The 21652-nt window shown below is 40.5% G+C and overlaps 1 protein-coding gene across 4 annotated transcripts; it reads right to left on the bottom strand.

Annotated features, from left to right (window-relative positions):
* Window positions 1-9750: 9750 nt before the first annotated feature.
* Window positions 9751-19310, bottom strand: LOC139390420 (C4b-binding protein alpha chain-like). 4 transcript variants are annotated; one of them, XR_011629511.1, is made up of 7 exons: window positions 19165-19310; window positions 14625-14724; window positions 14226-14299; window positions 13809-13991; window positions 13362-13541; window positions 10452-10765; window positions 9751-9940 (listed from the first exon to the last, which is right to left on the bottom strand). XR_011629511.1 is itself a non-coding variant. In XM_071137534.1 (7 exons), the coding sequence occupies exons 1-7, from the start codon at window positions 19244-19246 to the stop codon at window positions 9870-9872; spliced, it is 765 nt and encodes a 254-aa protein (XP_070993635.1). In that variant the 5' UTR covers window positions 19247-19310; the 3' UTR covers window positions 9751-9869. The 4 variants fall into 4 exon arrangements, 2 of the variants coding, with proteins under 2 accessions (XP_070993635.1, XP_070993636.1); XM_071137534.1 differs by having other exon boundaries at window positions 10452-10526; XR_011629512.1 differs by lacking the exon at window positions 9751-9940 and adding an exon at window positions 9956-10223 and having other exon boundaries at window positions 10274-10526.
* Window positions 19311-21652: the final 2342 nt, after the last annotated feature.

Here is a 21652-nt window from a genome sequence, read left to right as displayed (position 1 = left end):
AGAATCTCAAATATAGCATTTATTTTGATTTGTTTAACACTTTTTTTGGTTACGACATGATTCCATACGTGTTATTTCATAGTTTTAACGTCTTCACTATTACTCTACAATGTCGAAAATAGTAAATATAATGTCTAAACTTTTGACTGGTACTGTACATATATTATATAATTCATGGTTTATTTTTTTATGCTTATAAAAGTGTGGTCAGTGTGAACATGTTCCTGTTTAAAAAATATATTGTTCAAAACGAGCTGTTCAGTTTCTCACTACTCTGCCCCTCAGTGACTGCCAGGAACAGCACTCCGCCTCCGAAGCCACATAGGCTGAGTGAACATTGCTTTGATTGTTTTGCTAGCTATTTGCTATGAGGGGGAACTGCCAAAATGAAATTGAAGGATTTCATAGCATAAATTACAACAGCACGAAGTAAATGGACCATCCTGGGTGCGCTCAAATGTACGTTCAGTCAGAACTTCTGGGTCTGCCCTACTCTCCCTCCCAATGAGTCTCTCGCACCAGACGGCTTACTTCTGCACATGAGACTAGATTTGCTCTAAAGCAAAATGCTAATTGTATATAAGTTGTAAATAAACAATCATACCAGTGGGAGCCTGGGACCTGATAAACCTGACATCTACATTCAACAAGAGTCGATGGACAGATGGATACACTAGATAGATTATTTTCATGGCAGACCTGCTAGGACAACAAAGCAACAAGACTGTGGCTCATTGTTTCCCTCCATGTTGTTAATCAGGTTCTACTGCAGCTAGGTGACAGGGTGACATGTTGTGTGCCCTAAAATAACATAAACCCGGGTGTATCACAAAGCATGATCAAATCAGTCATTTTTTTAAACATTGAGAAATAGTTTGGTCAATTGAACCAGTTATCTACTTTTTGATAGGCAGCTGGCTAGCTATAGCTAGCTAGTAGCTTACTAGCTACTGTAGTTAGCTCCCATACCAATTTCAAGTATTTCTAAACTCTTCTGAACAAAAATATAAATCATAAACCGCCTCCAGTGTTGTTTTAGAAAATACATCCATCCGGCCTCACAACCGCAGACCAAGTGTAACCAAGCCAGTCCAGGAACTCCAAATCTGGCTTCTTCACCTACAGGAACATCTGAAACCAGCCACCTGGACAGCTAATGAAACTGAGAAGCATTTCTGTCTGTAATAAAGCCTTTTGTCAGGAAAAACTCATTCTGATTGGCTGGGGCTGGCCCCCAAATCGGTGAGCCTATGCCCTCCCAGGCCCACCCATGGCTGCACACCTACCTAGTCATGTGAAATCCATAGATTAGAGTCTAATGAGTTTATTTAAATTCACTGATTTCCTTATTTGAACTGTAACTCTTTGAAATGTTTGCATGTTGTGTTTATATTTTTGTTCAGTATAATATCTGACTAACTTGGAAATAGGAAGTTATTTCAGAATTAAAGTTAACTCAAAACAAATCTGATTTGTCATATGAGCCGAATACAACAGGTGAAATGCTTACTTACAAGCCCTAAACCAACAACGCAGTTGATGAAATAAAGCTAAGAAAATATTTACTAAATATATATTTTTAAAAGTAACACAATAAAATAAAAAGTAACACAGCTACCCCGAGTTAGTTCATGTGTTTTCACTTATTGCATCTGCATGCTTGTTGCGTTCCCCCTGGTGCACTCGTTTATTCATGAGCTGGCTGCTCGTTCTAAATGGTATAATCTAATATTTTCTAAACAGTGGCAGCATGTGCAGCAGTGGTCATTTGTTTTTTTGGGTTGCTCGAAACTGATAAATGTAGGCAGCAGGACGGGCAGCAGCATGACAGGCAGCAGCAAAACTCTGAATGTCTCCCTCAAGTGGTAGAACTAAATGTTGACGCTCCACCTGAAAATATGTTATTTATTCAGGATGATAAATACAGAGGTGGAATTTGTGTTATTTAAAAACCAATCTAAACATTGGACCGAAACCTATTTGACTGAGACCTGTCTATGCATTGAAAATACATTTGTGGTCTCAGACTTAGATTTCACTTTCCACCACTTCATCAGAAGATCCTGAATATACCCCTTAACTACTTGGAACAATGAGTGCATCTATTTTGGCTGACAGTTGTTGTATGTTGTCAATCTGGTTTTTCCACTGGAGTCTGGTACTGCGTCTACTCCTAACTATGCGCTGTTTGCATGTGACGTGTGTTGACGAGGCATGTGGCCTAGCCGTCGTTGTCTCCCTTTCCTCTCTCGTTATTCTCATCACGTCTCAATATTTTCTCGTCACTGACATCGTTACCTGAGAGTAGGGGTTTTAGTTCTTGGGGAATGTCGGTGTAGTTACTCCAAAGCCCCTAGTGCACAGTGTGTAGGAAAACATCTTGAACAGTGGCTGCACTGTTTTATGCCTGTATCAGGTAATTTAGATGAGAACAGGATTGGTTGTTTTAGCCCTATCACACGGTAGAGGAATTGTTGTGGTGTCTCTTGCTCATCTTGCCTAGCGCACATTAGCTCCTGGAATAGTTCAGTAGTGTTCTTTTCTCTTAAGTGGGCCTGGAGGAACGCCTTGAGCTCTGCTACTGTTATTTCCTATTTATTCATCAACGTGTCTTTGAAATGTCCTGCTTTTATTATTCTGAGCCTCTGACCATTTCCGAATCACTGAAGTCTTCTTTGACTCCTCCTCTCTATCTGCTTACACACGCTGTTGAAGGTGATGTCTGATGTAGGGTCACCAATTTCACCCCCCTGTATGTTGAATTCCCTACAGTGGAGTTAGGAGAGGTCTCTTAAGGAGATCCCCTTGACGTGTTTTGGGTGTGTCGTCAGCCCAGACTGCAGGCTTCTGCATGGCGGGTCACTGTATTGTGTTGTAGAGGGCGGTGAGGTAGGTACGGTAACATGTCGGAGAAGTTTCTTGCTAAGCTTCTCTTTACTTGCGAGCACTCTATATAAATCAGTATTTGGTGTCGTTTTGACTGTGCAAGCTGTGACTGTATGAGCTATGTCAGTAGGTGGAGCATCAACTGGACTAGCTGTGACTGTATGAGCTATGTCAGTAGGTGGAGTAGTATCAACTGGACTAGCTGTGACTGTACGAGCTATGTCAGTAGGTGGAGTATCAACTGGACTAGCTGTGACTGTATGAGCTATGTCAGTAGGTGGAGCATCAACTGGACTAGCTGTGACTGTATGAGCTATGTCAGTAGGTGGAGCATCAACTGGACTAGCTGTGACTGTATGAGCTATGTCAGTAGGTGGAGTAGCATCAACTGGACTATCTGTGACTGTATGAGCTATGTCAGTAGGTGGAGTATCAACTGGACTAGCTGTGACTGTATGAGCTATGTCAGTAGGTGGAGTATCAACTGGACTAGCTGTGACTGTATGAGCTATGTCAGTAGGTGGAGTATTATCAACTGGACTAGCTGTGACTGTACGAGCTACGTCAGTAGGTGGAGTATCAACTGGACTAGCTGTGACTGTATGAGCTATGTCAGTAGGTGGAGTATCAACTGGACTAGCTGTGACTGTACGAGCTATGTCAGTAGGTGGAGCATCAACTGGTCTAGCTGTGACTGTATGAGCTATGTCAGTAGGTAGAGTATCAACTGGACTAGCTGTGACTGTATGAGCTATGTCAGTAGGTGGAGTATCAACTGGACTAGCTGTGACTGTATGAGCTATGTCAGTAGGTGGAGTAGTATCAACTGGACTAGCTGTGACTGTACGAGCTATGTCAGTAGGTGGAGTAGTATCAACTGGACTAGCTGTGACTGTACAGGCTATGTCATTAGGTGGAGCATCAACTGGACTAGCTGTGACTGTATGAGCTATGTCAGTAGGTGGAGTAGTATCAACTGGACTAGCTGTGACTGTATGAGCTATGTCAGTAGGTGGAGTAGTATCAACTGGACTAGCTGTGACTGTACGAGCTATGTCAGTAGGTGGAGCATGAACTGGACTAGGTGGGACTGTATGAGCTATGTCAGTAGGTGGAGTAGTATCAACTGGACCAGCTGTGACTGTATGAGCTATGTCAGTAGGTGGAGTAGTATCAACTGGACTAGCTGTGACTGTATGAGCTATGTCAGTAGGTGGAGTATCAAATGGACTAGCTGTGACTGTATGAGCTATGTCAGTAGGTGGAGTATCAACTGAACTAGCTGTGACTGTATGAGCTATGTCAGTAGGTGGAGTAGTATCAACTGGACTAGCTGTGACTGTACGAGCTATGTCATTAGGTGGAGCATCAACTGGACTAGCTGTGACTGTATGAGCTATGTCAGTAGGTGGAGTAGTATCAACTGGACTAGCTGTGACTGTATGAGCTATGTCAGTAGGTGGAGTAGTATCAACTGGACTAGCTGTGACTGTACGAGCTATGTCAGTAGGTGGAGCATGAACTGGACTAGGTGGGACTGTATGAGCTATGTCAGTAGGTGGAGTAGTATCAACTGGACCAGCTGTGACTATACGAGCTATGTCAGTATGTGGAGCATCAACTGGACTAGCTGGGACTGTATGAGCTATGTCAGTAGGTGGAGTATCAACTGGACTAGCTGTGACTGTATGAGCTATGTCAGTAGGTGGAGTAGTATCAACTGGACTAGCTGTGACTGAATGAGCTATGTCAGTAGGTGGAGTATCAACTGGACTAGCTGTGACTGTATGAGCTATGTCAGTAGGTGGAGTAGTATCAACTGGACTAGCTGTGACTGTATGAGCTATGTCAGTAGGTGGAGTATCAACTGGACTAGCTGTGACTGTATGAGCTACGTCAGTAGGTGGAGTATCAACTGGACTAGCTGTGACTGTATGAGCTATGTCAGTAGGTGGAGTAGTATCAACTGGACTAGCTGTGACTGTATGAGCTATGTCAGTAGGTGGAGTATCAACTGGACTAGCTGTGACTGTATGAGCTATGTCAGTAGGTGGAGTAGTATCAACTGGACTAGCTGGGACTGTATGAGCTATGTCAGTAGGTGGAGTATCAACTGGACTAGCTGTGACTGTATGAGCTATGTCAGTAGGTGGGGTATCAACTGGACTAGCTGTGACTGTATGAGCTACGTCAGTAGGTGGAGTATCAACTGGACTAGCTGTGACTGTATGAGCTATGTCAGTAGGTGGAGTATCAACTGGACTAGCTGTGACTGTATGAGCTATGTCAGTAGGTGGAGTAGTATCAACTGGACTAGATGTGACTGTATGAGCTATGTCAGTAGGTGGAGTATCAACTGTACTAGCTGTGACTGTATGAGCTATGTCAGTAGGTGGAGTAGTATCAACTGGACTAGCTGTGACTGTATGAGCTATGTCAGTAGGTGGAGTATCAAATGGACTAGCTGTGACTGTATGAGCTATGTCAGTAGGTGGAGTATCAACTGAACTAGCTGTGACTGTATGAGCTATGTCAGTAGGTGGAGTATCAACTGGACTAGCTGTGACTGTATGAGCTATGTCAGTAGGTGGAGTAGTATCAACTGGACTAGCTGTGACTCTATGAGCTATGTCAGTAGGTGGAGGGATTATTAGTGTGTCGCACGGCTCAATATTATAACTTTGGTCAAAAAGTGGTGTTACATTATGAGCCTGTTTAACAGAATCAACATTATCTTTCACAACCAACAATTCAACCATACCCCCATCCTCTGACTCAAGTAAAGACCTTCTCTACATGAAGGTGCAGATGTACTCAAAGCAACCTTCATGACCACCCTCTTCGAGCTCTGACTGGTCTTTGTCTTGCACTTGGCCCACGGTATTGGCAGTTTGAAAACGTTCCTTTGCTGACAGGCTGAGCAGGCTCTTCCTCCCACTGTCCGACATTGTAACGTTTTCCTTTTCCTCATGAATGGTCAACACAGTCCAGAACCAAGAATCAGTCTCTGAATCAGTCTGTCATAGCTCGTACACAGTCCAGAACCAAGAATCAGTCTCTGAATCAGTCTCTGAATCAGTCTCTGAATCAGTCTCTGAATCAGTCTGTCATAGCTCGTACACAGTACAGAACCAAGAATCAGTCTCTGAATCAGTCTCTGAATCAGTCTCTGAATCAGTCTCTGAATCAGTCTGTCATAGCTCGTACACAGTCCAGAACCAAGAATCAGTCTCTGAATCAGTCTCTGAATCAGTCTCTGAATCAGTCTCTGAATCAGTCTGTCATAGCTCGTACACAGTCCAGAACCAAGAATCAGTCTCTGAATCAGTCTCTGAATCAGTCTCTGAATCAGTCTCTGAATCAGTCTGTCCGAGACATGGATTTCCCAGATGTTATCTATCACTGGATCAGCTCCCGACCAACAGGCGGCACTGATCCGGGACGAGCCCCCCAAAATATGCTACAGGTCCGAGTTTTGGGACTGGTGCAGCAGGCAATAGATCCTGTAACACAGGATAAATGATGGAACAGGAGAACATAGCTTCTCTTTCAAAGGTTCTCTCAATTATTTTATTCAACATCTCCCAAGTGCAAATCGTCTTTGTCTTTTCATTGTATTTCAATGTTTTCTTTTGTTTTCTTTAACATGTATTTAATCTGTCTCATAAATCCCTGACTTATTAGTTCATACACATATCAAACATCAATTTACATATCAAAACTATTTTAAAAATCTTAAAATTCTTTATGGAGTAAATGTATGAAGTAAAAAACAATATTATTTTCTAAAAGTAAAAGTTGTAAAAAATATGAACAGTAGTGTAAAGTACAAATACCCCAAAAAACGATTTCAGTAGTTGTGGCCATGTACAGTTGAAGTCGGAAGTTTACATACACTTAGGTTGGAGTCATTAAAACTTGTTTTTCAACCACTCCACAAATTTCTTGTTAACAAACTATAGTTTCGTAAAGTCGGTTAGGATATCTACTTTGTGCATGACACAGGTAATTTTTCCAACAATTGTTTACAGACAGATTATTTCACTTATAACTCACTGTATCACAATTCCAGTGGGTCAGAAGTTTACATACACTAAGTTGACTGTCCCTTTTAACAGCTTGGAAAATTCCAGAAAATTATGACATGCTAATTCTGATAGGCTAATTGACATCATTTGAGTGAATTGGAGGTGTACCTGTGAATGTATTTCAAGGCCTGCCTTCAAACTCAGTGCCTCTTTGCTTGACATCATGGGAAAATCAAAATAAATCAGCCAAGACCTAAAAAAAAAATGTGTAGACCTCCACAAGTCTGGATCATCCTTGAGAGCAATTTCCAAATGCATGAAGGTACCACATTCATCTGTACAAACAATAGTACGCAAGTATAAACACCATGGGACCACACAGCCGTCATACCACTCAGGAAGGAGAAGCTTTCTGTCTCCTACAGATGAACGTACTTTGGTGCGAAGTGCAAATCAATCCCAGAACAACAGCAAAGGACCTTGTGAAGATGCTGTAGGAAACAGGTACAATACTATCTATATCCACAGTAAAACGAGTCCTATATCAACATAACCTGAAAGGCCGCTCAGCAAGGAAGAAGCCCTGCTTTAAAACCGACTTAAAAAAGCCAGACTACGGTTTGCAACTGCACATGGGGACAAAGATCGTACGTTTTGGAGAACTGTCCTCCAGTCTGATGAAACAAAAATAGAACTGTTTGGCCATAATGACCATTGTTATGTTTGGAGGAAAAAGGGGGAGTCTTGCAAGCCGAAGAACACCATCCCAACCTTGAAGCATGGGGGTGGCAGCATCATATTGTGGGGGTGCTTTGCTGCAGGAGGGACTGGTGCACTTCACAAAATAGATAGCATCATGAGGCCTGAAAGTTATGTGGATATATTGACGCAACATCTCAAGACATCAGTCAGGAAGTTAAAGCTTGATCGCAAATGGGTCATACATATGGACAATGACCCCAAGCATACTTCCAAAGTTGTGGCAAAATGGCTTAAGGACAACAGCGTCAAGGTATTGGAGTGGCCGTCACAAAGCCCTGACCTCAATCCCAGAGAAAATTTGTTGGCAGAACTGAAAAAGTGTGTGCGAGCAAGGAGGCCTTACAAACCTGATTCAGTTACACCAGCTCTGTCAGGAGGAATGGGCCAAATTTCACTCAACTTATTGTGGGAAGCTTGTGGAAGGCTACCCGAATCGCTTGACCCAAGTTAAACAATTTAACGGGAATGCTACCAAATATTAATTTAGTGTATGTAAACTTCTGACTCAATGGGAATGTGATGAAAGAAATAAAAGCTGAAATAAATCATTATCTGTACTATTATTCTGACATTTCGCATTCTTAAAATAAAGTGGTGATCCTAACTGACCTAAGACAGGGACATTTTACTAGGATTAAATGTCAGGAATTGTGAAAAACTGAGTTTAATATATTTGGCTAAGGTGAATGTAAACTTCCGACTTCAACTATACTGTCACGTTCTGACCTTTATTTCCTTTGTTTTGTCTTTATTTAGTATGGTCAGGGCGTGAGTTGGGCAGTCTATGTGTGTTTTTCTATGTTGGTTTTTGAGTTCGGCCTAGTATGGTTCTCAATCAGAGGCAGGTGTCGTTAGTTGTCTCTGATTGAGAATCATACTTAGGTAGCCTGGGTTTCACTTTTGAGTTGTGGGTGTTTGTTTTCCGTGTGAGTGTTTGTTGCCACACGGTATTGTTTCGGTTTCGTTCGTTTCACGTTTCTTGTTTTGTAGTGTTCAGTTTATGTCTGTAAATAAACGTTATGGATACTTACCACGCTGCGCATTGGTCCTCCGATCCTTCTCGCTACTCCTCCTCAGAAGAGGAGGAGGAAAGCTGTTACATGTTCCTATAAACTGGTAGAATCTGACCATGTACCTATAAACTGTTAGAATCTGTCCATGTACCTATCAACTGGTTGAATCTGGACATGTACCTCCTATAAACTGGTAGAATCTGGACATGCACCTATAAACTGGTTGAATAGATCAACATGACTTGGGAATCTATGTTGTGAATTTCAGCCAGGAATTCCATGTCACATGAATGGAAACCCCAGCCACCCTAGCCCATAGACAAGGGGTGCATCCCAAAGTAACCTGCTGTCCAACATTGCCTGTACAGTAAGGGTGCATCCCACATGGCACCCTGTTCCCTACTGTTAATCATAGCCGTATGGACCCAGGTCAAAAGTAGTGCACTATAAAGAGAATATGGTGTCATTAGGGGTGTAGCCTATGTCAGCAGCGGTTGGTTTAGTTCCTTCATATGAAAGCAGAAGATGCCACAATGTTGTAAGCTTTTTCTGGCAGACTCACTATACAACTATCAACAGGCTCAAAACAACCAAGAAAAATGTTCTGGAATGACAATGTGAACGAAATCATTTACCCACATAGGATTGATGGAAATTCTGAAACACACACACACACACACACACACACACACACACACACACACACATAGGGGTTAGAAACATGCACACTCTCACGCTCTCTCCATATATATTATGTGGGTATGTAAAGCTCAAGTCCATATATATTATGTGGGTAAGTAAAGCTCAAGTCCATATATATTATGTGGGTATGTAAAGCTCAAGTCCATATATATTATGTGGGTATGTAAAGCTCAAGTCCATATATATTATGTGGGTAAGTAAAGCTCAAGTCCATATATATTATGTGGGTATGTAAAGCTCAAGTCCATATATATTATGTGGGTATGTAAAGCTCAAGTGAATACTTTGCTGACCTCTAGTGGTAGAGAGGGAGAAAAGCGTCTGGCTCATGAAGTATGGAATGATACCAGAAGTCAAGCTACTTTTCAGAAGACATGTATTGTTACTACTGTAAAAGCTACATGTGTAAAGGTTCATTTTGATGTCCTGAACGTCCTTCCCAATGTGATGAGTTTAATAGTTTTTTAGTCTAAATCTGTCATTTCCTCATCCAGGGGAGCGTGAGTTCTACCTCCGGGATTTTGTTGAAAACCCAGTTAAATAATTTGACTGAAAAAAAGGAAGTTGCAGGATTGTAAAAAGTTTGATTATACAAAACAATACAAAACAATTGAATAATCTGAATGAACCACCCTAGGCTTCACAGCACAATATAACTGCAGGCTACAAAGATAACCTACATATATAACATAAAGAAATATCCTACAGAGAGAACCTACAGTGAAAATCTACAGAGAATACCTACAGAGAATACCTACAGAGAATACCTACAGAGAATACCTACAGAGAAAACCTACAGAGAATACCTACAGAGAAAACCTACAGAGAATACCTAGAGAATACCTACAGAGAATACCTACAGAGAAAACCTACAGAGAATACCTACAGAGAAAACCTACAAAGAAAACCTACAGAGATAACCTATATAGAATACCTACAGTGATAACCTACAGTGACTATCTACAGAGAATACCTACAGAGATTACCTACAGAGATAACTTGAAAACAGTTGTGCATACAGCTATGCAAATAGTTACTTATAAACCACCCAATGACTTACTGAGTCCACCTTTGATTTCATCTCCAATCTTGGGAAAAAAAACATTTTCAGCTTCAGGGTTGCTGTCTTTTGACACTATAATGCAAACATAAGTTGTCATAGAAATTAGTTTTTCAGATGTTCGTTGGGTGTCTTGCAATAACAGCAGAGCAGACCGCATCTCCTCCTTCCATGTCTTGGAACAGGTAACTAGTTCAAGGTCCTGTTCTCTCTGCTTTCATTGTAAGACGATACTAATTCTGAATAAATATCCACCATTCTTGAAACAATTATATGATATGAAACCATTATGTCGAACATCCGGTCAGCAAGTGCTGAAACATAAACACAAGGAGACAATCTTATAATAGGGTTACAATTATTTGATAGTGTTCTAATAGCTAAGACCAGAGGTTATGTGATAATGTTCTAATACCTAGGACTAGTCCATTATGTCAAAGTGTTCTAATAACTAGGACAAGTCCATTATGTCATAGTGTTCTAATAACTAGGACAAGTCCATTATGTCATCGTGATCTAATAACTAAGACAAGGGCTTATGTAATAGTGTTCTAATAACTAGGACAAGTCCATTATGTCATAGTGTTCTAATAACTAAGACAAGGGCTTATGTAATAGTGTTCTAATAACTAGGACAAGTCCATTATGTCATCGTGATCTAATAACTAAGACAAGTCCATTATGTCAAAGTGTTCTAATAACTAAGACAAGTCCATTATGTCATAGTGTTCTATTATGTAATAGTGTTCTAATAACTAAGACAAGTCCATTATGTCATCGTGATCTAATAACTAAGACAAGGGCTTATGTAATAGTGTTCTAAGACAAGGACATGTGATTTAAAATAAACAATCTAAATGGATCACAATAGTTCTTTCATAATAAAACACTTATCTATGAACCAATCCCAGTTAGACAAGACAGACCTATGAACCAATCCCAGTTAGACAAGACAGACCTATGAACCAATCCCAGTTAGACAAGACAGACCTATGAACCAATCCCAGTTAGACAAGACAGACCTATGAACCAATCCCAGTTAGACAAGACAGACCTATGAACCAATCCCAGTTAGACAAGACAGACCTATGAACCAATCCCAGTTAGACAAGACAGACCTATGAACCAATCCCAGTTAGACAAGACAGACCTATGAACCAATCCCAGTTAGACAAGACAGACCTATGAACCAATCCAAGTTAGACAAGACAGACCTATGAACCAATCCCAGTTAGACAAGACAGACCTATGAAACAATCCAAGTTGGACAAGACAGACCTATGAACCAATCCAAGTTAGACAAGACAGACCTATGAACCAATCCCAGTTAGACAAGACAGACCTATGAACCAATCCCAGTTAGACAAGACAGACCTATGAACCAATCCAAGTTAGACAAGACAGACCTATGAACCAATCCCAGTTAGACAAGACAGACCTATGAACCAATCCCAGTTAGACAAGACAGACCTATGAACCAATCCCAGTTAGACAAGACAGACCTATGAACCAATCCAAGTTAGACAAGACAGACCTATGAACCAATCCCAGTTAGACAAGACAGACCTATGAACCAATCCCAGTTAGACAAGACAGACCTATGAACCAATCCCAGTTAGACAAGGCAGACCTATGAACCAATCCCAGTTAGACAAGACAGACCTATGAACCAATCCCAGTTAGACAAGACAGACCTATGAACCAATCCCAGTTAGACAAGACAGACCTATGAACCAATCCAAGTTAGACAAGACAGACCTATGAACCAATCCCAGTTAGACAAGACAGACCTATGAACCAATCCAAGTTAGACAAGACAGACCTATGAACCAATCCCAGTTAGACAAGACAGACCTATGAAACAATCCAAGTTGGACAAGACAGACCTATGAACCAATCCAAGTTAGACAAGACAGACCTATGAACCAATCCCAGTTAGACAAGACAGACCTATGAACCAATCCCAGTTAGACAAGACAGACCTATGAACCAATCCAAGTTAGACAAGACAGACCTATGAACCAATCCCAGTTAGACAAGACAGACCTATGAACCAATCCCAGTTAGACAAGACAGACCTATGAACCAATCCCAGTTAGACAAGACAGACCTATGAACCAATCCAAGTTAGACAAGACAGACCTATGAACCAATCCCATTTAGACAAGACAGACCTATGAACCAATCCCAGTTAGACAAGACAGACCTATGAACCAATCCCAGTTAGACAAGACAGACCTATGAACCAATCCCAGTTAGACAAGACAGACCTATGAAACAATCCCAGTTAGACAAGACAGACCTATGAACCAATCCAAGTTAGACAAGACAGACCTATGAACCAATCCCAGTTAGACAAGACAGACCTATGAACCAATCCCAGTTAGACAAGACAGACCTATGAACCAATCCCAGTTAGACAAGACAGACCTATGAACCAATCCAAGTTAGACAAGACAGACCTATGAACCAATCCAAGTTAGACAAGACAGACCTATGAACCAATCCAAGTTAGACAAGACAGACCTATGAACCAATCCAAGTTAGACAAGACAGACCTATGAACCAATCCAAGTTAGACAAGACAGACCTATGAACCAATCCAAGTTAGACAAGACAGACCTATGAACCAATCCAAGTTAGACAAGACAGACCTATGAACCAATCCAAGTTAGACAAGACAGACCTATGAACCAATCCAAGTTAGACAAGACAGACCTATGAACCAATCCAAGTTAGACAAGACAGACCTATGAACCAATCCCAGTTAGACAAGACAGACCTATGAACCAATCCAAGTTAGACAAGACAGACCTATGAACCAATCCAAGTTAGACAAGACAGACCTATGAACCAATCCCAGTTAGACAAGACAGACCTATTAAATCATGTGTGCACAATGCATCTTACCTTTGCATGTTGGGTATGATGCTGACCAGCGGCTGTCTATTTCACAAGTAAGACCTGATTCACCTTCCATTTCATATCCTTTTTCACATTCATATCTGATGAAAGACTTGTATTTGTATGGAGGTATATGTCCCTCTACGCGGAAAGCTTTATCGATGTTAGGTGTTGGACAAGTTATGTCTAGGATACAAGAAATAGGACCAACAACATCACCATGTGTAACATATCCAATTAATGTTTTACCTACAATTAAATGTAGGTCTTTGATGATGAACCAATAGGAATATACCAATTAATCAACCAATCAGCCAATTAAAAAATCTATCATGCAATCAATCAGTAATTCAATTGATCAATCAATTGGTCAATCTGTGATTTTTTTAAAGCATAATGGAATAGTTGATTATTTATTCAGTAACACCTTCTCTGTTATGTTCTGAAACATACCGATACATTTAGGTGGATTTGGCTCAAACTGTCCTGTTTCAGAGCAGTGTAAGAACCTGGGTCCATCCAGAGTCAGTTGCCTGTCACACTGATACTCCACCACCTCTCTGTAGGCATACGACTCTTCAGCTCTGTATAACAGACTTCCATTGGCAACAACAGGAGGCGCTCCACACTTCACCACTGCAACATCAAAAATATATGAATAAATAAATAATGGTGTGTTCACATTCATTTTTTTTATCAATCAGTTATTGGTTGTGTGTGTGCGTGCGTGCATGTGTGTGCGTGCGTGTGTGTGTGTGTGTGTGTGTGTGTGTGTGTGTGTGTGTGTGTGTGCGTCTGCGTGTGTGTGTGTGTGTGTGTGAGTGTGTGTGTGAGTGTGAGTGTGAGTGTATGTGTGTGTGTGAGTCTGACCTTCACAGATAGCGACTCTGCCAGACCACCCTGCTGCCATGCAATTCCGTACTTTGGAACCCACAATGTAATGTCTGAAAACAAGGACAGAATATTCAACTCAAATAGAAGACAGAAAAAAGGTTATACAGTAGCTAACCACGTCTTTCATATATATCGCCTATTATTGAACAAGAATGTAAATTACGAGTTCTATATAGAGCATTTAGCGGTGCCATATGAGAAGCAAGTCTTTTTTTTACAATAAGGGTTGATTGGGGTTCTAAATATAATATTTTGCTGTGCTATAATATATATTTATATGTTTTTTTTTATTTAACCTTTTTTTAACTGCGCTATAATATGATGCAAGAAACCTACTGGTGAGAAGGTCCTGTTCTGTGAGTGTGTACTACTGACCCTTTGTCACACTGGGCTGTTACTCTGGCTCCGAACTCCACACCCTCTGTGAGGTCATACCTGCCATTCATCACTTCGCCAGGGGAGCCACAGGATTTCCCTGGACAGACATGATAACACGATAACAGAATCATAAGTTTAGATTGATAAAATGATGAATGATAACAAATACATAACTCTGCTCTTCCTGTAGTTATGATTAGAGATTGGCATGCATTATAAAGATTCTCATAGACAGTGTGTTTAATGTAAAGTACATTAAGATATTCTCATAGTCAATGTGTTAACACACAAAACAAATTTCAATTCAACCGGTCATCGTCTGGTCCTTTTTCTGAGTACTGGAACAAAGGAATGGCTGTGACCAATTCGCGCCCTAACGCACAGGTTTTTTCTCGCGGCACTTACTCAAATCACTCCCATAGGGCCAATTCTCGCGCGATTTGAACGATTAAACGCTCTACAGAATGAGGACATCTAGTGGAAGAGATAGAAAGTGTCCCCAGATCCATAAGTGGCTGGGAAGGGTGGGGGCGATGACGTCAAAGTTGCTCCAACTTTCATGACCACAAAACTAGTTTGGAAGAATGCCTGCCCTGTGAGTTCTGCTATACTTACAGACATAATTCCAACGGTTTTAGAAGCTTTAGAGTGTTTTCTATCCAATAATAATTATTATATGCATATATTAGCAATTTTTGACAAATTTTTTTTCAGTTTACTAGGGGTACCCAATTCCTCCAAAGGGGGCATAAATCTGCCATATCCTCAAAGTACATTTGGAGATTCTCATAGACCAGTGGTCAACATCCTTTTCAACATCCAGTCAAGATCACTTTGTGAGTCACGTGACGTAAAAAACATAAGCATATGAACATGAACCAATTAAAAATAGTTATTTATCAATAAGGTTTGTGCAGTAGGCGATTGGCCCAATACATTATCACTGCATATTGACCAAGAAAGAGAGTGATGGAGTGCTGCATCAGATGACCTTGGAAAAGCATTCCTCATGAAGCCAAGAGTGTGCAAAGCTGTCATCAAGGCAATGGTGGCTACTTTAAAGAATCTCAAATATAAAATATATTTTGATTTGTTTAACACGTTTTTGTTACTACATGATTCCATATGTGTTATTTCATAGTTGTGATGTCTATTATTCTACCATGTAGAAAATAGTGAAAATAAAGAAATACCCTTGAATGAGTCGGTGTGTCCAAACTTTAGACTGGTACTGTGTATATATATTTATTTATATATGTTTTACTGGACTGATGGCCTGTATCTAATGGTCAGTCTGAGTGATGGAGGTAGCAGCGACGAGCCTGCCTCTCACCCGACTCACCGCCCCTTCGCTCTCCCGAACTGAGAAAAAGGGACACAGTCTTCCAGCTGATGACGAAACTCCAGTTGCACTGCTTTATTTCTGTCCCATTCACCCATTCATGTTACTTCTATGACCAGAGAAAGCGAAATATTCCTCGATATTAAAAAGGACACAAGCCGCTAAAAATAACAACGCAAGCTTATGGTTCATTGCAGCTGCAATGCTTTTAAAGAGTGTTGACAGTGCTGAATAACAACTGGAAACAGGAACTGACTTATAAGAACAGCAATGCTTTTAAAGAGTGTTGACAGTGCTGAATAACAACTGGAAACAGGAACTTACTTATAAGAACAGCAATGCTTTTAAAGAGTGTTGACAGTGCTGAATAACAACTGGAAACAGGAACTGACTTATAAGAACAGCAATGCTTTTAAAGAGTGTTGACAGTGCTGAATAACAACTGGAAACAGGAACTGACTTATAAGAACAGCAATGCTTTTAAAGAGTGTTGACAGTGCTGAATAACAACTGGAAACAGGAACTGACTTATAAGAACAGCAATGCTTTTAAAGAGTGTTGACAGTGCTGAATAACAACTGGAAACAGGAACTGACTTATAAGAACAGCAATGCTTTTAAAGAGTGTTGACAGTGCTGAATAACAACTGGAAACAGGAACTGACTTATAAGAACAGCAATGCTTTTAAAGAGTGTTGACAGTGCTGAATAACAACTGGAAACAGGAACTGACTTATAAGAACAGCAATGCTTTTAAAGAGTGTTGACAGTGCTGAATAACAACTGGAAACAGGAACTGACTTATAAGAACAGCAATGCTTTTAAAGAGTGTTGACAGTGCTGAATAACAACTGGAAACAGGAACTGACTTATAAGAACAGCAATGCTTTTAAAGAGTGTTGACAGTGCTGAATAACAACTGGAAACAGGAACTGACTTATAAGAACAGCAATGCTTTTAAAGAGTGTTGACAGTGCTGAATAACAACTGGAAACAGGAACTTACTTATAAGAACAGCAATGCTTTTTAAAGAGTGTTGACAGTGCTGAATAACAACTGGAAACAGGAACTGACTTATAAGAACAGCAATGCTTTTAAAGAGTGTTGACAGTGCTGAATAACAACTGGAAACAGGAACTGACTTATAAGAACAGCAATGCTTTTAAAGAGTGTTGACAGTGCTGAATAACAACTGGAAACAGGAACTGACTTATAAGAACAGCAATGCTTTTAAAGAGTGTTGACAGTGCTGAATAACAACTGGAAACAGGAACTTACTTATAAGAACAGCAATGCTTTTAAAGAGTGTTGACAGTGCTGAATAACAACTGGAAACAGGAACTGACTTATAAGAACAGCAATGCTTTTAAAGAGTGTTGACAGTGCTGAATAACAACTGGAAACAGGAACTGACTTATAAGAACAGCAATGCTTTTAAAGAGTGTTGACAGTGATGAATAACAACTGGAAACAGGAACTTACTTATAAGAACAGCAATGCTTTTAAAGAGTGTTGACAGTGCTGAATAACAACTGGAAACAGGAACTTACTTATAAGAACAGCAATGCTTTTAAAGAGTGTTGACAGTGCTGAATAACAACTGGAAACAGGAACTGACTTATAAGAACAGCAATGCTTTTAAAGAGTGTTGACAGTGCTGAATAACAACTGGAAACAGGAACTGACTTATAAGAACAGCAATGCTTTTAAAGAGTGTTGACAGTGCTGAATAACAACTGGAAACAGGAACTTACTTATAAGAACAGCAATGCTTTTAAAGAGTGTTGACAGTGCTGAATAACAACTGGAAACAGGAACTTACTTATAAGAACAGCAATGCTTTTAAAGAGTGTTGACAGTGCTGAATAACAACTGGAAACAGGAACTTACTTATAAGAACAGCAGCTCTTTGCTGTATTCATTGTGTATCTCTGTTGTAATGGTTTAATGGTTTTTAAATCTCACAGTATCAACTTTGCTGTGCGTTTAGTGCTTATTTTGACAGTCTGGCTCGAAGAAACAGTGCAGACACGGTGATCTGAGCTATCTGATTGGCTAGCGGTTGGCCTATAGGTGCACATGATTGGCTCGCTGGGTCTACCAGGTAGGTGGATATCCACCTTCAGACACATGACATTGTTTAAATGGAAACACTTTGCCTTCCTGGCGCTAAGGCTGCTGAATCAAGTGCAGCTACCGACAGAAAATAGCAACACAAGGCTTTATCGTTGGGTTTTTACAGAAATGTTTGGTGATCGACTAAGAATGTCTTAAAGATTAACCAGTCGATCGCGATCGAAACGGTTGGTGACCACTGTCATAGACAGTGTGTTAAATATAAAGTACATTAGGAGATTCAAATAGACAGTGTGTTAAATATAAAGTACATTAGGAGATTCAAATAGACAGTGTGTTAAATATAAAGTACATTAGGAGATTCAAATAGACAGTGTGTTAAATATAAAGTACATTAGGAGATTCAAATAGACAGTGTGTTAAATATAAAGTACATTAGGAGATTCAAATAGACAGTGTGTTAAATATAAAGTACATTAGGAGATTCAAATAGACAGTGTGTTAAATATAAAGTACATTAGGAGATTCAAATAGACAGTGTGTTAAATATAAAGTACATTAGGAGATTCAAATAGACAGTGTGTTAAATATAAAGTACATTAGGAGATTCAAATAGACAGTGTGTTAAATATAAAGTACATTAGGAGATTCAAATAGACCGTGTGTAAAGTGACAATAGTCACTTCCAGTCATGTATATTTTACGGCTCCGTTTACACAGGCAGCCTAATGCAGATACTTGTTTACTATTATTGGTATTTTGACAAATCAGCTCAGGTATTTTAGGCTGCCTGTGTAAACGCAGCCTTCGTGTCACATGAAATGAATAGTCATGTAAATGACATGCTCCGGCAGGTAGATGTCACATTTTCCCATGTTTCACCGAGACAGGTGATGGTCATCGCAAATCCAACATAACCAACATAACACTTGAAAACAACTTTCGACCCCTCCGGGAAAGACTCTTGGGTAATGTAGTCTCCTGACAGGCTCATGTGGCTCCCTCCTTCGTTGGTCAATATTTGTTTGTTTTGAAAATTACGACCTTTTGGTCAAAGAAACATAAACATTCCAATGCACAGTAAGAACATGACTGGCAAAATATGGAAAAGTGACTTTACCTTGAAAAGTTTCAACCTCAAACGTAAGGTAAACGAGACATATTGTAAAAAGAAAAAAACTTGCATCCCTGCAGATCTGCATACTGGTAATACCTTCTTCTCCTGAGTGAAACCAAGCTGAAACAGTGAGATACTGAGGCACTGTATATATATAGTTGTTTTGTCCTCACTCACTGGCCATGACTCAATATGACAAACACAACTGAGAACAACAAACAAACCCACACACACACACACACACACACACACACACACACACACACACACACACACACACACACACACACACACACACACACACACACACACACACACACACACACACACCTCCCCGTCTGGATGTGAAATTACATGTTAAGTAAGGTGACGTGATCTTGGTGTCATGGGTCTAAATCATAAAGGTATTTAGAGTTAAATCCACATTATAAGGGGGTGGCAGGTGGTTAGAGCGTTGGACTAGTAACCGGAAGGTTGCACGTTCAAATCCCAGAGCTGACAAGGTACAAATCTGTCGTTCTGCCCCTGATCAGGCAGAACTGTTCCTAGGCCGTCATTGAAAATAAGAATTTGTTCTTAACTGACTTGCCTAGTTAAATAAAATAAATAAATAAAGCAAGTTGGATCATCAACCTCCAACTGTTCATAGACATCTCTATTTCTGGATGCTGGAGGACTTAAATAGAGCAGCCCATGGGACATCACCTACAGTGTTCTTTACCCAGTCCACATGCTTGCATTGGCGGCTTGCAGAGCTGGGCAAAAATCCAACATCAAACAAGTGTGCTGAAGGACTGCCCTGAATGTGTGTGTGTGTGTACATGTGCCCTTTCACATCAGTCACTGACCTTCACAGATAGCGAGTCTGGCAGACCACCCTGATGCCATGCAATTTGGTACTTTGGAACCCACAATGCAATGTCTGAAAACAAGGACAGAATATTCAACTCAAATAGAAGACAGAAGACAGAAAACAGGTTCTAAATAACCAGAACAGGTTCTATCACTTCATTTATTGCCCACCTCTTTTTGAAAAAAAAAAAGTTCTATATAGAACATTTAGCAGTGCCATATAAGAAGCAAGTCTATTTTTTACAATAAGGGTTGATTGGGGATCTATATAAGACCTTTAGCTGTGCTATCATATGATGCAACAAATCTACTGGAGAGAAGGTCCTGTCCTGTGAGTGTAGGACAACTCTACTAGTACATCTACGGGAGAGAAGGTCCTGTCCTGTGAGTGTAGGACAACTCTACTAGTACATCTACGGGAGAGAAGGTCCTGTCCTGTGAGTGTAGGACAACTCTACTAGTACATCTACGGGAGAGAAGGTCCTGTCCTGTGAGTGTAGGACAACTCCACTAGTACATCTACGGGAGAGAAGGTCCTGTCCTGTGAGTGTAGGACAACTCTACTAGTACATCTACGGGAGAGAAGGTCCTGTCCTGTGAGTGTAGGACAACTCTACTAGTACATCTACGGGAGAGAAGGTCCTGTCCTGTGAGTGTAGGACAACTCCACTAGTACATCTACGGGAGAGAAGGTCCTGTCCTGTGAGTGTAGGACAACTCTACTAGTACATCTACGGGAGAGAAGGTCCTGTCCTGTGAGTGTAGGACAACTCTACTAGTACATCTACGGGAGAGAAGGTCCTGTCCTGTGAGTGTAGGACAACTCTACTAGTACATCTACTGGTGAGAAGGTCCTGTTCTGTGAGTGTGTACTACTGACCCTTTGTCACACTTGGCTGTTGCTCTGGTTCCAAACTCCACCCCCTCTGTGAGGTCATACCAACCATTCATCACTTCTCCAGGGGAGCCACAGGATATCCCTGGACAATGTTTAAAACCTCAATTGTCACATTGAGTCATTTTCATTATATGGCTGCATCGAGTCATCAAAAATTATATGGCTGCATTTACACAGGCAGCCTAATGCAGATCCGCTCTTTTGTCAATAATTGGGCATAAGATCAAATTTCGGCTGCTTGAGTAAACGCAGTCTTAGTGAGGCATAGAATGGATAGTCATGTAAATGACATACTCTGGCAGGTGTATTCCACATTGCTCCAAGTGTCACCGAGACAAGTGATAGTCATCGCAAGACCGACATAACCAACTTCACACTAAAACACGATCTTCAGCAACTGCCAGGAAGACTCTTGGGTAATGTAGTCAGGCTCATGTGGCTCGCTCCTTTAGGTTTGGAACATTGGGCTAAATGGGATTGGGCTGAAAGACAATTTGTTGTCAACATTTTTTTCACTTTGGTAAAAAAAAAGCCCATTTATAATAAAGCATTGCATGTATCTATGTCCGCCTTTGCGTAGTGGCATACAGTTGAGGAGACACGTTTATCACACGTAGTTTTTTTTAGCAGGATCTGGGGAAGGAAATGTGCCTTTTATAAATGCATTTCCTGCAATTCTCCGTCATTTATATGATAGAAGACGTTAGCAGAATATTTTTTTAATGGCAAAAAATGGCAAAA

This window comes from Oncorhynchus clarkii, chromosome 31 (assembly GCF_045791955.1).
Source record: "Oncorhynchus clarkii lewisi isolate Uvic-CL-2024 chromosome 31, UVic_Ocla_1.0, whole genome shotgun sequence".
NCBI classification, from domain to species: Eukaryota; Metazoa; Chordata; class Actinopteri; order Salmoniformes; family Salmonidae; genus Oncorhynchus; species Oncorhynchus clarkii.
This window is presented reverse-complemented; position numbering and strand designations above follow the sequence as displayed.

What these genes read in the sequence shown, in the direction of transcription:
- LOC139390420 (XM_071137534.1), bottom strand. Translation starts at nt 19,246, where the DNA reads ATGCAGATCTGCAGGGATGCAAGTTTTTTTCTTTTTACAATATGTCTC. An exon ending in AAATCCACCTAAATGTATCG is followed by an intron (nt 13,542 to 13,808) that starts GTATGTTTCAGA and finishes CTTGTATCCTAG; the next exon opens with ACATAACTTGTCCAACACCT. An exon ending in ATCATACCCAACATGCAAAG is followed by an intron (nt 10,527 to 13,361) that starts GTAAGATGCATT and finishes TTTGCATTATAG; the next exon opens with TGTCAAAAGACAGCAACCCT.